We start from the raw sequence: 18,555 nt of genomic DNA on the forward strand, positions 1-18,555 counted from the left end.
GTATATATGAATTTTTCATATAAAGGTTTTATATGTATAAATTATAATATAATCTGAAAATACATACATATATATATATATATATTTGGAGTATTTAATTTAATATTCTTTTAGCCAAATGATATTTTATTTTAGTGATCTTACTTTTTTTGTTTGATTTCTGTGAATATCCATTCTACATTATGCTGATCTTTGAAAACTGAAGTACTATCATGAATTACTTTACCATGTTCCTTTTAAAATTTTTATTATCAGACATATAGTATTCTTTAGCTATGATTACTACACCTTGAAGCAAAGTAATAAAAGTCTAGTTTCTTGACATGCTGTTGCTAAACTAAACTATAACTTTATCATTCTTAGTACTTTGCAATCAGAGAATGGGTCAAAATAGAATGTACAGTATCTGGAACCCAGCCGCATCTATACACATTCTATGACAAGCCTCTGTGTGTGCCCTGTGTGTGCAAATGTAGCCCAGCTCCAGTTTTCATGCTCTTCTCCCTCCCCTGTGCTTTCTGTCTGGCCAGGAGATTGCCATTTAACTGCATGGTCAGCGTGGAGTGCGTGTGAATTAACCTGCATTGATGGAAGAAGCTTTGAGACGACAGGTCGTCAGTCTAGGTCAAGAACATTTATCATTCAGTCTTTTGAGAACCAAGATAGCTGCCCACAGCAAGTGCTAGAAACACGCCCTTGTACAGGTACCAGACGTACTCTTCAGTTCTTTAGCCTGATTGTTCAATGCTTATTTCAAAATGAGGTTTAGTAGAACTGCTAATATTATCTTTACTTGCAGGAGGCAAGTGTTATCACTACATTTGGAAAGCCAGTCTTTGGAACAATAATGAACGAACTGTCTGGTGCCAGCGTTCAGATGGCATTAATGTCACAGGTATTCTTTCTCAAGGCTTGTGTGGGCACTCAAAAATTATCCCGGAGTATGCTGTTTATGTGAAATATTAGCAAGGAATTACCCAGCAAGTCACTTAGATGATCCTCAAAATTTCCTTAGACCTCTCTGTCTTCCAGAAAGCATACATTTCTATTTGAAGACCCACAAAATATATAATGTTTAAAACTTAATTAAATTCCTTAAATATCAGGTGGTAACACAAAAACTGAAAATGATAGATGTTAGTTTCAAACCATGGTCTTAAAATTTTAAGTCATACTCTGAAAAAAATTTGAAGACATTTCAACATTTGTTTCTATACTTCTATGCTATTATATCATATTACAAACAATCAAACTGAAATTAACAGTTAATAAAGATAAAAGTTAAAATATTTTAAGTTTAAAATTTTTACTATAAGTCATAGATGCTTTTATTTACCCACTGGAAGAAGGGCTAAAGTAGGGGACATGGGAAGGGTAGGGGAAAGGTAATAAGGGAAAAGAAAAAAAATATGAGAAAATTTTAAAAATGGAAATAAAATATTTGTAAATAGGGAAAGGAGGAGGGGGTGAAGGGAGGGCAGGGATAAGGGGAAAAATGAGAACCAAGATCTGTCATGTAAAGGTACAAGATCCCAATGATGAATGTAACTGTACTGAATACCTAAAATGTACCAATAAACTCAATGAGGCAAAAAAAAAAAGAAAGAAAAAAGAAAAGAAAAAGCTGTATTATGTATGTGTACTGACTCCCCAGGATGATTATAAAATGTATGTACTGCAAACATGTATTAATAAAAATAAATTTTAAATTAAAAAATAAACATTTTTCGGTTAGGATAATTAGTATCTAAAAAATGACTAATGGAATGGTTCCTCATTCCAAACAGTAGATCCACTGTGACTGTACAAATAGGTATCTCAGTAATTTTAGGGAATTGTGATGCTTTTAGTCAGAGAAAATTTAACTGACACTGATTTTACTTGATACTGAAGCTTGTCAGAGAGCTTGTGCAAGGGCTAGAACAAATATCTACAGAAATCGAAGATTTGTCAGTGTTCCTTTCCTTGTTTACATGTCCTTGCATTGTTGGTATTATATAATTATTTTATATAATAATCCTTATTTTATATAATAATTTATTTTAAACTACTTTTTGCTTTGTAAATTGTTAACATTTGTTTCTATACTTCTATGCTATTATATCATATTATAATCAAACTGAAATTAACAGTTAATAAAGATAAAAGTTTAAATATTTTAAGTTAAAATTTTTTTAAATTGTTAAAATTTAATCTACTATGTGCCTACCTAGCCAGGAACATAGAAAGCCTCATACTATATAATGTGCTAAATATACACACTGGTGAGTATTATGTTCTCATACTCTGTGCGGTGCTCCTACTGGGCAGTGCTCAGCATGCAGCATCTGATAAATAATTTCAGGCCACCTGTATTATCTACCAAAGATAATTGAAGTTTAATTTTATTATTAAAATTTAAAAACATGTTTCATAATTTTTGTAAGTTACAATAATTTCTTCTTGATCCCAAGAAATCTGGGGTTTTCTGTTTAGAATACTGGTTCAAATTATGAAAACTCTTTCCTTAAACACACTAGTAGAACATGTAGTGCAGTTATCATAAAAAACATTCAAATGACTAGTTTCATATCCACATGCTAATTCTGGATTTTTAAAAATTAACTGTGGGTTATTTATTTTATTTGTCAAGTAGTAGAATTTGGCTGCTTCATTCCTAGGAAAAACATGGATTGGGCTATTCTCTATGCTACTTTGGATACAAAATCTTTTGCTAGCTACAATGTGATAAATTGTAATTGGATGACAATTATAGTAGCAAAGTGCTAAAGACTATAACTACTATATAAATGCAGTGTAAACACTGTCCTTATATAATAAATTCTCAGTCTAATTATCTTTGAGCTTTTTTCATATCTCTTTTACTGCTTTGAATCCAGGAAGGCAAAACCAATATGTGGATGATTTTCAGAAGAGATATGCATTATTCCATCAATTTTCTCAAAACTATGTATTGACCACCTTCAACTATTGTATCTGATGCCTGATTATTCCTCCCAGAGTTTAAGAAATATGTGGAGAGGGTCTATATGTATGTGTGTATTGTAGATGGTTCACATGTGAAAATGTTACTCAAGTGGATGCTATAGGGGGTCCCATGAATTAATAAGCATTCTTTTAGAATTTCCTTGTTGTAATCAGTCTAGTTCCTAGTTGGGTTGCTCAAGGAGCTAGAGAAATATACACATAGAATGAGCCTTACAAGCAGATGTGCTTTTCTGCTCCTGAACTTAAATTGAGATTTTTATCAAATCTTCTGTAGATCTTGGCAGTGCTAGTCTTTGCCCTGCAGCATAGCCATATGATAGAATCACATTCCTAATAAACATGGAAGTCAATGCACCGTAAACAATGTGCATATTGAAGACTAAAGATAATTAGACTAAGAAGTCAAGAAGATAGGACTGGACACATTATTGACATGGATTTAAAATAACAGTAATATTATCTCAAAATATCCAGAGCCAGAGGGAAAAAATCCCCAAATATAAAAAATATTTATCATAGAGAAATCTGACTATGATGGTGGGATTTCTTTTGTAGGAGGCTGCTCCCCTCAGACACGTCCTGCTGCTATTCGGCAGTGCATTCCAGCCTGCAGAAAACCTTTCTCCTACTGCACACAGGTGAGTTATATGCTGGGACCCTCCAAAGGTACTGTAATTGGTGGGCTACACATATGCAGTCAAGTGTCCTCTTGTCTGCTGCAGCTCATGCATCGCTTCTGTGTGCCCATGGTACCATCTAGAGGCACTTGCTGGACTAATCACAATTATTAATTTCTGCGAAGTGCTGTGTATTTAGGAAAGTGATCATTTTGATAAGTAATTTTCCTTTTTTATATTTAATTTATATTAGTTCTATATACCAATAACACTTCTCAGTTGTTTTGTATTCTGTTTTTAACCTTTCATATACCTAAATAATTATGAAAGACATAAATGCTATTCATATTTGATAAAATAGTTTGGTAAAATTTATTACAGTATGATGATTATAATAAGACTAAATTTTTATTTCATTTTAAGTTGAATATATAAGAAAGGCCAAGAAGATATGTGTGCATATGTGTGTTCATATAAGGAAAGGGATTTTCCCTTCTATAATTTGCATGTATAGTAGCTCAGAAATTAATACAAAGTACATAGTATATTCTAATAAATGGAACATGTAGTGCACAGTGCATATATAATTTTTAAAAGTTATATTACATTTCTTTAAGAAGCAGATTTCTTCTTATAGTGGCTTATTCTGAAAATGATTCCATTAAAAATGATTCAAGAACCCAATCCTATTTTAATGACTCTTCTACTTCAAGATAGGTTAATTCTTTAAAATGGATTAATTATTTACCACAGATGAGGCAGTCAGTAAATGTACATAGGAAAATAGAAGGAAAAAAGATCCGTAACAACTTCCTTTGGGTTCATGATATCTGTAGATATGAGATGTGATAAAAAAATATATAGTATTTGTAAAGAAAAAAATTCTCACAATAAGAGAAACACTGCCATTGATCTCCTTCAAAATACTCTCCCTCACATCAGACAAGCTTATCTCATTTTTCTTGCAACTCTCTGAAGCAATTCTGGAAGACCGCTTTCAAGATTGTCTTTATGACATATGATCAAAAAATACAGCGCACGTTGCCATGAAATATCATCCAATGTAAAAGACTTGAAAAACCATCTGGATGTGTCCTCATGTACATTATTCACCGGGTCTGGCACTGTGAAACTTCTGATTTTCCCCAAAGTGAAGACGATTGTGAAAGGTAGATGTTTTTAATCAGTTCACAGCACTGAGGCAGCCAGGATGATACAGCTAAAGGCAGTAATAGAAGATTTAAAAATGTAAAAATTCATGAGATAAGTATGTTCAAAGTAAAGGAGGTATTTTAAGGGGATCGGTGGCAATGTCTTTTGCTAAAATAAATTTTTAAATTTTAGATATTCATTTCACTTTTCATTCACATCTAATTAAGTTTTATTCCATTTTTCTGTTGCTAGAACACAGTACTGATAACCACAACTTAAAATAGGACAGTTTTAATATGGTTCAGTATGTTAGGGGAGTCTGTCTGTGGTTAGAGATATCATGGTGTGAGGGGATGGCAGAAAATAGCTGCTTAGTTCATGGCAGCAGGGAAGCAAAGCCGATAAGCAGTTCCAGAGAGAGATGGGTGAGAAAACAGACATGAACCCCAAGGCTATGGCACTCTGAGTACTCAAACACATGTAGAAGTGGGCTTTACTAATTTTATGAGTAAATCCCAAAGCAAAACTCTACCTATGTTCAACTTCAGACCCAAACACACTTTCTCAAATCATACTTAATCCCTAAATAGAGACAGAAGCAACTTCGTAATTCCACCTCACATAATTCATACTATCCTGCACACAACTAGAAGTGCAACGATTCCTTCCTTTAAGTCTAAACAGTTCCAGCATTTTTCAAAATTCTGTGTCCAAGGCTCTTCTGAGACTCAAGTCAAATTCTTAGCTATGAATCTCTGTAAAACTGGAAAGGTAAAGTGGGCATGGTGGCACATACCTGTAACCCAAGCATTTTTGGAGACAGAGGCAGGAAGATCCCAAATTCAGTTCCCACTTAGGAATGTTAGTGAGACTTTACCTTAAAAAAAAAAAAAAAGCTACAGATGTAGATCAGTGTTAAAGCCCTGAGTTCAATCCTGCGAAATTTAAAACAAAATAAATTATATCATTGTAAGGTACAGTCACAATTACATTCTCATTGCCAAATGGAGGAATAAGGACACAGAAAAAAGAACAAGTTCAGATCAAAACCCAGTATGGCAAACCTTTAGTCTTATAGCTCCAAATCCTATAGTCAGGGAAGACTATGGTAAAATGTGAGTCAAAGGATTGGGCAGCCTTAATGCTATGGTTTTGCCAGTTACATATAGCCTCTCTTGGGGTAGCTCTGCTTATAACTTGGAGCTTTCCTTGGTAGATGTTCCACATGCCAACCTCTTTACTAATATCTTTGACTTTCTAAGGTCTCTGCTGAACCACTGGCTTCATTTCAGCAACTTTACACACTGCCCTCTGTGGTGCTCCTTGCCTGGCTTCCCAGACCTTCCTCTGAAAGCTATGTGGAAGCTTCCCTGATCTCACAACTCTTGCTTTCTGTGTGCCAGTAAAACCAGCATTTCACAGTTAATGCCAGGATCTAGTGTCAGTGGGAGCAGTAGCCAGGATATCTGGACCGTGGTTGCAATGGCCTATAAGTCCTTGGATATCTGAGCAGAAAGAATTAAATCTGGGCAACTAATTCTATAGAAGGCCCTTCTGAAGAAGTGGCCACAGGGACTCTTCTCATGTGAGAGGTTGACGCTTTTGTACCCTTGAGTCTGTGATGTGTGGGACCTTGCTGATTTTCAAACTGACCTTAGGCATCTTTTTATTTGTATCTATATGACATAATTGATTTCTTTTTTGACACTAATCTATTAAGTAGGCATCCTACTTTGGCCCCAACTTTACACAGGGTTCCTTCTCAGCTAAAATTTGTTTTGAAAATTTTTCTACTCTACGTTTTTCACTCAGTTCCCACAAGATACCTAGCTAAATGCAGCCAGCACTACCCATGATACACCCTGAGTATTACGCTTTTTGAAATTTTTTCAGCCATATTAATGAGTCTATCACCCCAATCTCAGTCTCCTGAGATCATAGAATATGTAGACATTTTTATCTTTATTTATTTTTTGCCAGAATGTAACACACGTGGAAGCACAGTGAAAACTCTGGGGAACTGCCAGTGGAGTCCCTGTTCTCACCTGCAACTTCATTAGTTTGACCTTTATTTTCTGCATTCCTGTCAGCATGCAGATTTTCTGAGCTCCCAAAAGAAACACTCATCAAGCTCTTCTTATAGCATGCTAGGGCTCTTTCAACTGGATCTCTAAACATTTCCAAAGCCCTTCTGAAAATCGGGACTAATGTCTTCTGAACCACATGGTCAGATGTGTCACAGCAACAAACCCTTCTCCAGTACCAAAGTTTTGGTCAGCTTTCCTATCACTGGAACACGATACTTGATACCCACAACTTAAAGAAGGAGAAGTTGGATATAGCTTATGATTTAGGGGATTCAGTGTATGGTTAGGTGACTACAGGGCAGAAACATCGTGGCGGAAAGTCGTGGCAGAGCAGAGCTGCTTAGTTCATGATGGCTGGGAAGCAGAACAGGAGAATGGTACCAGAGTAGAATGGGTGAGGAACCAGACATAGTTCCCAAGACCAGGTCTGCATGACCCACTTAGACATACCCTGAGTAGATTCAAAAGCCAATCAACTTCTTACCCTCAAGTTGTAGCTATCCACCAACTTTCTGGATACCCTCTTTACTAAAATTTTTAAAAAATACTCTGTTCCTTGAACCTTTCATACATGTGACTTAGTGATTACAAGTTTTTCCTCAAGTTCAGGAGTGATGCATCATGAAAACATGGTTTTAATAACTACACATATACACATTTTCTTAATTAGACCTCTCCATTGAACTCTGTGATATCTTCAGTTAAAACTAACTGAAAATATCATGTCATTATAATGTGACTGTAACCTCAATTGAATTTTGAGCAGTTAATTATAAAATTTGCTTTTCTGACATTTTTGATTTGTAAAAGGTCAAGGTATCTTTCTTTTTTACTACTGCTTCTGAAAATGATTTGTTTAGTTGACAATTGATGATCAAAATATAGCTGACTGGTTTAGCAGAACTGGCATGACTGGCTAAGTAAGGCAAGGGTCTGCTCAGGTAATGCCATCTAAGTAGTTTCAGGTAAGAAACCACAATAACAGAGACAGATTCATAATCTTCTAAGATTTTTTTATATCTTCTTTATTATCTGTTTACTTGAGGAAGAACAGTTGTATTCAGATTCCTTACACAGGCATATCAGAACCTTTTCTTATCGTATTTCATCAGCTTCTCCAAAATACACATTATATGTAAAAATGACTAGCCATCTCACAGACAAATATAAAAAACACATAACCACAACACCAACTAGGGATGTGATATGGTATGATATTTAAGTTACTATATGAAAGAGTAACAGATAGATACATGCTCTCCTTTTCTTGGACATTTGCCTTTGGTAAAGTCCCTTTCCTCTACTTGGGTTGCTGTCCTGATAGCAGATAGGCAGTTGGACTAGTTAGTGGTCAGTAGTAGAAGGTGATAGAGGCATTCAGCTGCTGGTTCAATGACAGACCTCAGACATCACTTAATGCAGTGGAAGTATGTGTATAATCCTCATTTCTTTGCTTTTCAGTAAGAAGGTAAAGTTGGAACCGGTGGGCAAATATCCAAAGTATTTGGGAGAGATTTGAAGATAATTTGATTAATTGTCATACATATCTCTTAGAAAAAAGAATAGTCATAGTGTATGTTACTCACAAAGAACCAATTTCACATTTGGAAGGTGTTAGAATCATAAACACATTAGGAAAAAAACCTAACCATTTATGCTAACCTTAAAATTCAGAAAGATGAACTGTATATTTGATTTTCATCTTATTGGTAAATCAATTGCCAAAAACCTTACATTTTGATGACATATTATACAAATATTAAGTGATTTAAACATTTAAATTGTTCTTTCTTCAGCTGCACAATTCACTGTGTATTTTTGTGATGCAGGGTGGAGTCTGTGGTTGTGAGAAGGGCTATACAGAGATAATGAGATCAAATGGCTTCCTGGATTACTGTATGAAAGTACCAGCCTCAGAGGATAAAAAAGCTAATGTGAAAAACCTTTCTGGGAAAAACAGACCCGTGAATTCAAAAATACATGATATTTTTAAAGGATGGTCTCTTCAACTACTTGATCCAGGTGTGTTTCAGTTGTGCATAAAATATGTAAATTTTCTCATAGGCAGTTTATATTTTGATCATTGTTCATTATGGAAAGAAATGAAGGAAAGGAAGACAAGGAAGAGGCAATGTAATTTAGGTCAAAATTTCTTAAATTTGAGTGCTTTATATAATGCCCTTTAAATGTAAAATATTTTCATGGATAGTTGAATATTGGATCTATCAATCATAGTCTAAGAGGGTGTAAGTTAAGTAACAAAATAGGATCCTTTGGAACTCTCCTTTAATTGTAAATTACTATCTCTGCTTTTATAACTGGATTTGTATAAGTGAATTTAAAGCAAAAAAAAAAAAAAGTAGAATCTCAGAATCTGGCAGGAAATATCCAGAGACCTTATCAGGTTTAGGAAGTGCTGGAAAAATTGTAAAGTGTACTAATTACAAAGGCAGACAGACTTTCCTGGCACCAATGACTTAAACATACCTATTAGTGATGAGGTATAATTTCTTACCTTCTCTGTACCTCAGTTTTCTGTTCTATACAGTCTATCTAGTGGTTCCTAACCTGCCCAATTACTGCTTATGGTTCTGTGCTGGCTGATTTTGTTGCATGAGTCATCTCATTCCATTCTTGCAACTTAATGAGATGTTATTATCCTCATTTGGGAGATTAAGAAACTGAGACTGACAGTGCAAAATAATTTTCACCAGAGCCATACCACCAAGTGACAGAGGAAGGTTTTAAGAAGGCAGGCCTTTGAGACCTGAACATACCACTTTGTGAAGCTGCAGAGGAAAAGTCAGAGGCTCTGTGCCTGTAATACATAGCTTTTATGAAGCAGGATGCCATAAAAATGACTGAGCAAGGTAATATTACTGATAGAGCTTGGGAGACAAGAGATAAGCTCCACAATTGTCCCCCTGGAACTTTCCTTCCAGTTCCATCTCAGAAGTGTCTTTGTGGCCTGTGTTTAAAAGAAGCGCATCTTATTCAACTTTTGATTTGCCTATATGTCTTGGAATGCCAGTGATTTTTAAAAACATCTCATTAATTGTAACTAAAACAGAAGTAGTTTTAAATTTGAGGGAAAATTATGTAAAATGTGGACAGGTTCACTTGTTGCCTAGAACACCTATTTGAGGAGAATTAGGTTGAAATCCTGGGGAAATAAGTCCTCGAATCAGCAAGTAAAATCTTCAGCCTTTAACTCATGAATAGAGTTTGGAGATACGGCTAAAGCATTAAGATCATCTGTGTGAACATATATGTATATGTATAGATGCACACAGAAGTATATGTATATAGACACATGTACACATATAACTATTCTTAGCCTGGGGCTGTATAATTTTTATTAGATTTCTGCAATGAGTGTAAACTGAAGTAACCTTTCAGAAAGACATTGAACTATTCTAAATGCACTTACCTCTCGTATGTTTTGATCTAAAATTCTTCCCATGAATTCATGCTATAGATATATAAATGTATACTAGAAGAAGTGTGATTGCTTGTTATAGCAAACAAGTAGAAACAACCTAAATAATCAGAAATGTAATAAATAAGATCAAAAATATGGTACAACTGTGCAGTGATGCTAAAATGAGGTAGACCTGCTTTCATGAACCAGCATGGAAAATTGTTCCACCCTATACTAGTTAGTGAAAGAAAAGGTACAAATCAAAGTGAATGATGTGCACCACTTGTGGTTGTTAAAGGAGTGTATATCTGTATTTCTCCATGTGAGTGTGTTTTTTGTGCACACTCAGTTGAACATGGAGATCAAACTGTAAAGATGTTTATAAAGAACTGAGAAGGGTGATATATTCTAGCTAGGGAACTGAGAGAACATAGTGGAAAGATATATTTTTGCTGTTTGAAAATTTAGCCTATTTATTATGTTATTAAAATGTATTGATTTATTTATTAAATGTTTAAAAGTGCCATGGCTTAACAGTCCTCAACCTCAGCATCCATCTTTATCAGATGTTTAAAAGCACCAGATGATTCCAACACATCAGTTCTGTGAGATTTTATGGGTAGAGAGAGAGAGAGGAACATTCTCACTCAGGGAAGACTGTATTAATTCAGGCAGCTCATTAGTTATTGTTGCCAATGTAAAACCTCAGGACAGAGGATTTCATCATTAATGATTCAGAGATATCATACTCAAAGCTTTGTTAAAAGTTTTATGACCACAGAAAAGTACCATTACTACAGTGAACTCATTCTAAAATGGAATTGAGGCTTGAAAGTGTTTTGTAAGCAAAAACTATAATAGGTAGTTACAATATAATTAAAAGTAATTTTGATTTTATTCAAAGCAATTATTGTTTGCAACAGATTTTGATTGTTTTTCATTGCATAGAATCTTTTAAAGTAAGGTGTTGATATGTATATTTTGGACCTAAGTTAATTGCAGTCATGTAATGAAATGAATCTCTGGGTATACTTTAATAAAAGAATGTCATTCCTTTGAGATGCTAAGGATTGCCTTTATTAGCCCAAATATAAGTTTGGTTTAGTTATATGATCATATAAAGTCAAGGGAAAAGTCCATTAAATTTGTAGAAAGAATTTGCTTTTATCATGTACAAGAAAACCATATGCTTAGTGGATGAAAGAAGGGCAGGGACAAGGGGAAAAAATGAGAACCAAGACCTGTCATGTAAAGGCACAAGATCCCAGTAATGAATGTAACTGTAATGTATACCTAGAATGTACCAATAAACTCAATAAAAAGAAAAAAATAGAACAACAAAAAAACCCACCCATATGCTTAGTGAAGCTACATCTTACATAGAAAAAGTCACAAAATGAACCAGAATATTTACCTATTATACCTTCTTCTAGTGGACAGTAAATCCACAATGATATGCTGTTATATACACATGGACATATTTTACAGTAATTTGGTGACGTGTTTAATTTGTTTGGTTACATAGCTTTTGTTCACCTAACTTCATTCAGAAAAGAGAGCAACTAAAAATGGCCATACTGTATTTCTTTGCATGCAGGATTAAGTGACACTCCAAATAGTCATTTAATGATAATTTTTGGTTGATTTTTAATGTTGGAATGTTTTGTGACATTTTTCTATTACATGTATAAGACTATAAGAACCTTCAGATAAATTAAAAATAGCCTGGAAATTGATTTTATTTAAGGAGTTAGTGAATGCATTATGAAAAAGTTTGATTGACCATAGTATAGTTTACATTTTTGTTGCTGTTTGACATTTGATGGCTGTCACCAATGAGGATTTCCATGTATGCTTATGAGTGTGCCAGCAGGTGGAAAAGAAAATGGTTGTGAAATAAATGTTATACATGCTATTCAGTTACAACTTAATGATTTTAGTAGTTAACTTGCTAAAAATTAACTCAGATCATAGTGCAAGTTATTTCTGTAAAAGTCCATAAAAAGTGGTAGAGTGTAATAATAATTTAGAGTTTTTTCACAAATAAAGTTTCTAATAGAGAACCCATATTCTTGTGATATTCATGAGAAACACTTGTCAATTCCTGATCACATCTGGAAACTTACAGAGTGTGCCAGAATACTCCTTACTTCCACAGATGAGGGCTCACTTGGCAAAGAGATAGTTACTTATTTCAAGCCTAGAGCTAATAATCAGCTTAAAGTAGTCAGACATTATGTTACTCTCTCTCTCTCTGTGTCTCTCTGTCTCTCTCTCTCTCATGCTGCAGACTTTTATATGCTAAGAGTGTTATGTTATCTCTATCTTAAACAGATGGCCGAGTAAAACTTTGGGTTTATGGCGTTTCAGGTGGTGGTTTTCTTATCATGATTTTCCTAGTATTTACTTCCTACCTTGTTTGGTAAGTACTAATTATTAAAAGTTTACACCTTTCTTAATATCTGTAATTAGAAAATATATTTCATAAGCACTATTATAACAGGACCCTTGAGACTATAGTGTCTAACAGCAAAAAAAAAAGTTAATTGAAATAGGGAATTATTTTCATTGTTGTTCTTATTTAAAATAGCATCTTTTTATTTAGTCTTTAAATAATATCAGAAGGAAAGACAAATAATTAGTTAGGACTTTCCCATTTAACATTTTAATTTAGATCCTCAAGTTTCAACCTGAGTGCACATTAACATTTCCTAAGACTGATGTGTGAGTCCCATGTTCAAATATTCTGATTTATTTATTGTTGGGTGTGACCAGATGATGGATGTATCAGAGTTTCCCAGGTAATTCCAATCTTCCTGAAAAGCTGAGCACACTAGATAATTCTAGTTCTTAAAATTTATTTTAATCTTCCCTATTTTGACCACTGAGATTAAATAAGCTGCCTGAGCTTGTTTGCTTGATGGGGACACTGGAGGCTCTGAAACCAGGGCCATCCTACTGAGCTACAACCTCAGCCAATTTTGTATTTTTTTAGTTTGAGGCAAAGTCTCACTAAATCTCTAAATTGTCCAGGCTGGGCTCAAATTTGTAACCCTCCTGTCTCATACTCGTATAGCCTGAAAATGCATTGGTGGTGCAGAGGTCAGCATAGCTACTTTATAGAGTGCTGAGATTACAGCGTGTGCCACACGGCCTGGCTCTGGAGTGCATCTCCGTTCATGCACTTTAAATAACAGGACCAGGCCTTTATCAACAGTGATCGACCAGCCATGGTTGAAAATTTCATTAAGTGTCAATTCCAGAAACCTTATTTTTCTAAGTGATTAGTTCCTAAAATGTATTATTTCTCACTCAGGAAATTATAATTAGTGTATTGTATAGCTTATATTTTATTTAATGAGCCAATCTTGAAACGAGGCAGAGGAAATTCATTTGAATATTTTCCAATATGTTAAGAATATTTATTAATAATATTATAAATTATTCCATACTGTAATTTTCAAGGACTTTATTTTAATGAGGTCAAAGTATTATTTTATTTTTTTCCTAATCAAGCTATTAATATTCATCATCTGTCTTATAGACTATTTTCTTGAAAATTTTTTACCCAAGTTTAAATCTTGATTGAAACTTAGCATTTTTTATTCAACCTCAGATTCTGTGTCCAAACGAGTGTGGTGAGATTCACTTGTAACCCCAGTGCTGGGATTAAACACAAATTCTAGGCCATCCTGGACTATATAATAGTTCAAGGCCATCTGGAAGTAGATAGAAAGATCTTGTCTCAAGAAGGAAGGAAGGAAGGGAGGGAGGGAGGGAGGTGAAGAGGAGGAGGAGAGGAAAGAAGAATGAGTAGGAAGAAGGAAAGAGGAGAAGAAAACTGTTCCCAAGGCTATACAGGTTTTTCAACATTTTCCTTTGGTCCCTGAAGTCAGTGAAGAAAATTACTTTAATTCTTCCTGACACCAATAGTGATGAAATTTGAATTCCTACAAATTGGATTTCTATGCAGCTAACATTTCCAGAGCATTGTAGTGAAAAGTAATATTTTCCGTTAGTCACTGACTATATACAAATCATTAGATTAAGTTATATGTTTCAATCGATGAAGTTGGCAAGTATTGCTTAGACCCAATCTTCGTGAACAAATTTGAATTTGAAAACTTTGTATAAAGTTCAGAATGATAGAAAATATTAACCAAAAGAAAAGTTTAGAAAGTTGCAACAGAGGGCATGAGGGTTTGGCAATCATGAAACTGCTCTCTACACAATACAAGATAATCAGTGTGTTGAGCTATAAGAACTGGGGTGAATTCTAGTTAATAAGAGCCACATCCTCAAATCCAGTTCTATTGTTCTTTCTATCAAATATCTGAGATTAAAAATTAACATATAGTAGCACATCAGTGTTGTCTTTTCCTTTGCTTTTCCTAATTTTTCTCCAACTTAAAAAAAATCTATTAACATTAATCCATTCTTTCAATAACAACTACAGTATTTAGTAAGATTCTTTTGTATATAACTCTAGGCTCTGAGGATTAATTTAGTTACACTAAATCATTGAATTTCAGTAACAATCTTCTACAGAAGTTTTAAAATATAAAGTATCAGTGGAATTTTTGTTTTTCAATGAGAAAATTACAAAGTAATTATACATATTAGTTCTCATTTGTATTTTTTTCATACCTAGTACCTGTCTTTAATAGTCCCTGTTTTGGAGCTACATAACATCCTCACTATTGGGATATTTATATATCCTCTCATCTTTGGTCAACATACAGATTAATCTAAGGTAATTAGTAGATTAGTGTAAGACTAGTCTAGGTAATTACCCCTTCACTTGTTCATACAAAGCAGTATCATCTTGTCCCACTGATGGCAAAATCAAAGTACTGTTCTGTCCTTCTAGCCAATTGATTAGAGGTTTTCATAATCAGAGCTCAGCCAACTCTTTCAATTTCATCTTCTACAAATTTCCTATACGTGTGTGCTGTGTGTTGTGTAGGCCCACATATATTTGTCTTCCTTTTCTCATTAAAGAAAATACACTAAAAAGAAGATATTTTGACTTAACACGTTTTTATTGAAATAAATAATTCATTTTCTGTTAATATGTTTACATAACTCCAGCAATAATCCTATATTTTATATTAATATTTCATTGTAAAATGCTCAGTTTCTCTAATTTTATATTCCTAATTTTTTTTCCACATTCACATCTAGCTTTTAGATCAGTCGCTATGTCAGTCTTTTTGTCCCCTACCTACAAATAAATTTTAACTTTTCATGTTTTCCATATTAATTTCCCTTCAGGTTGTTTGAGATACAATACTTCTTTGAATCTAGTTGCACTGCTATTTCAGAGGTTTTATTCTAAAACCCACTCTGCTATTAATATAAGTTAGGAAAGATTTGTCCTCTGTGTATATTTATGATCACCATTTTTAAAGTGTATTCTGTAACAAAAAATGGCCCCTTAAAACTCAAAGATGCTTCAGGGATTGAATATAAGACCTTTTTCTGAAGGATGACTTTTTTCAGGTGGAATAATCTTGAATTAGGACCCTTGGCATGCTTCTCCTCCCCTTTCCTAATGAGCCTACCGCTTTCATTGTTTGGTCCTTATGTTCCATTCATCTGTAAAGAGCTTTCCATTATTAGTTATTGGCCTTCACCCAATTCCTCCGGTAAAATTGAAAAACTGCACTTTTATCTAATAATTTGGAATATCTTGTCCATGTCTCTTCCCCTGTGACATTTATTTCCTGCTAATATTGTAGTTATTTGTATAAGCATCTTATAATTCTACTGAACTCTAAGGTCTTGGGTGAAGGGGGGTCTATAGTAACTAGGATTTGTTGATTTGATTTTTAATGTAAAAATTTGATAAATATCTACTTAAACACTTGAATAGAAGAATAAATGAGGAGATTAGCAAAAACTGGTGTATTTTCCATGATGTTTAGTAAAAGATCAAGAAAAATATCTACTATATATATATGGCAATATATTGCCTCTTTCAATCTTCATATTGATCTGGTGAGATGATGCTATTATCATCCCATGTTATTTTATTTTAGGGTTGTTTGTTTGGTACCAGGGATTGAACTCAGGTCTTTGCACTTGCAAGACACGTGCTGGAACCACTGAGTTCAATCCCTGGCCCATCATCCCCATTTTAAAGAACAAGCAATTAATCCTCAGATTAATTAGATAATGTTTCTGTGCTGACTAGCCTCATAAATTCAACTGTAGATTTGCCTAATCCCAGTGTTTTCTACTGCTGCTTTAGTCTCCATAGTTTATTTTCCTAGAGTAATACTTAAGCTCTTCAGACTCAATGTCATGTCTGTAATTTTCACCTTTCTTTTTTTAAAATATATATATTTTATTGGTACATTTTAGGTATACCATACAGTTACATTCATCATTGGGATCTTTTACCTTTTACCTTGGGATATATCTTTTTTTATTTAAATTGAATTTATTGGTACATTCTAGGTAGACAGTACAGTTACATTCATTACTGGGATCTTGTACCTTTACATGACAGGTCTTTGTAGGGATATATCTTGATTCTTACTTTTTCCCTATTCCCCTAGCCTCCTTTCACCTATTTTACAGGTTCCTTATGTTACAGGTAAAGTAAGATATAGGGCTAGAAACACATGCCATTTATTGCTACATATAAGCTGTTTAAAGAAATTCAGATAAATGCTTTTATAGTATCTAATTTATAAAATAAGTGAAAAAGGTTTAGAGATGACAGATTTGGAGGCTTTATATTTTCACCAAAATAAATCTTAGAAAAAGACAAATTCTATAATATGCCATGTCTTAGGTGTATACTTTAGAAGAAAGCAATTTATAATAAAATCTGGAATTGATTTTGAGAGAATATAGAAAAATAGTCTTCTTAAAGATGCTTCTTTCCAATAAAACCCTTTGAACATCTGCCATTATTTTTGGGAGTTTTAGAAATATTACTAATGCCCTAGCTCCCCTAGGAATAAATGCCAACAGAGATAATTTAGTGAAGATGACTGCTAACTGAGCTCGTAGTTAACCTGGACCTAGTGCCTAGAAGTTACTCTGGATAAGTGCGTCCATTGTACCTTGACCAACAGAGTTTGGTAACAAACTTTTCCTCCAAGTTTGAGAATGGTGGCCACACTTCCAGAGGCTCACCTCCCACAAGTAGCTCCTAAACAAAAGAGTCAATGCGAACTACTTAATCTCTCTCTACTAGCATACAGTTGAGTCCTTGTGGCTTAAATTCCAGGGTGCTGAGAAGTACCAGCAGCTTGCCTGACAGTCTAAAGTGAGCACATTTTTCTGGCTTAATATATTTTTATCCTTTTATAAAATGCAAGTGACACTCTAGAAGAGGTCACTTTAAAATATGTCAGCTGATGATCTCTCCCAGGCTGGATGGCAAAATGGTCTTGTCCTGTGTGTTAACTGTGAAAGCAGTGCTGGCTGTCAGGAGTGCTCTCTTAGGAAGGGCAATGAGCTGCACCTCCACTCTACAGGAGGAAAATGCGCCAGATGAGAGATGTCAGGTGGTCTCAGGATGAAGACTAGTTATGGTGGGCTATGTGCCAGGCATTTCTGAGTCTTGATTTAGTGCGACAGAGGGAAGTGATCACACCTTTGTTGATACAAGATTTGGAGACCAATAAATGAGGAAGAAATACATTTAAGAAAAAAGTGGATTCTTGTCAAGGAGTAGGAGAGGTGGGTGTGGGCTCTAAAGACAAGATGTCTAGTTACTGGTTTCACACAGGGAAATCTTACCACTCAGATCCTTGTCTTAGGAAGTTTTACCTGACCAAGAAGCTTTGTAAGCCCATAGCAGCCCAGCAAAGAATCACTGTATTTAGCAGCTTCTAGGTTAACATTTGAGAGGGTGTTGATGTCCTTTCAACTCTATGAAAGTTCATATTAGTATCTGTCAATTGAGAGATTACTCAATATGAAAAGATTTGCGATACATAAGGTCCTAGTCACAGTGATCCCAGCATACTCATGGCCACAAAGGTCCCGGGGCCTCTCCTCTTTCCAGAGGTACACACAGTGTTCATAATCCACATATGGAAATTGGTATAAAATTGTGTATATTTTGAGAATTTTCCAGGCTCAGCTCATACAGGCTGGCCAAGTTTAGCTTTCTCAGGCAATACCATATTATTATCTCTCTGTTCAGTTTGGGCCATCTCTACTCTTTCTCTTTAATCCTGACTTAGTCTCTCATTTCTCTTTACTCAATAACCTTTAGCAAATGCCATTTATGGGTTGATTGACAAAAATTGTTTGGAAACCTCTATCC

The 18,555-nt window shown here is 34.5% G+C and overlaps 1 protein-coding gene across 1 annotated transcript in view; it reads left to right on the top strand.

Annotated features, from left to right (window-relative positions):
- The window catches only part of Thsd7b (thrombospondin type 1 domain containing 7B), a 718,705-nt gene that overhangs the window by 696,828 nt on the left and 3,322 nt on the right, over window positions 1-18,555 (top strand). The window contains exons 22-26 of the mRNA XM_010606147.2: window positions 531-704; window positions 800-895; window positions 3,544-3,626; window positions 8,674-8,866; window positions 12,600-12,687. Of these exons, the coding sequence (XP_010604449.1) occupies window positions 531-704; window positions 800-895; window positions 3,544-3,626; window positions 8,674-8,866; window positions 12,600-12,687 (634 nt within the window). The remainder of the gene's footprint in view (window positions 1-530; window positions 705-799; window positions 896-3,543; window positions 3,627-8,673; window positions 8,867-12,599; window positions 12,688-18,555) is intronic.

Source organism: Fukomys damarensis, unplaced genomic scaffold (assembly GCF_012274545.1).
Source record: "Fukomys damarensis isolate Sample0158 unplaced genomic scaffold, DMR_v1.0_HiC HiC_scaffold_29, whole genome shotgun sequence".
Lineage (NCBI taxonomy): Eukaryota > Metazoa > Chordata > Mammalia > Rodentia > Bathyergidae > Fukomys > Fukomys damarensis.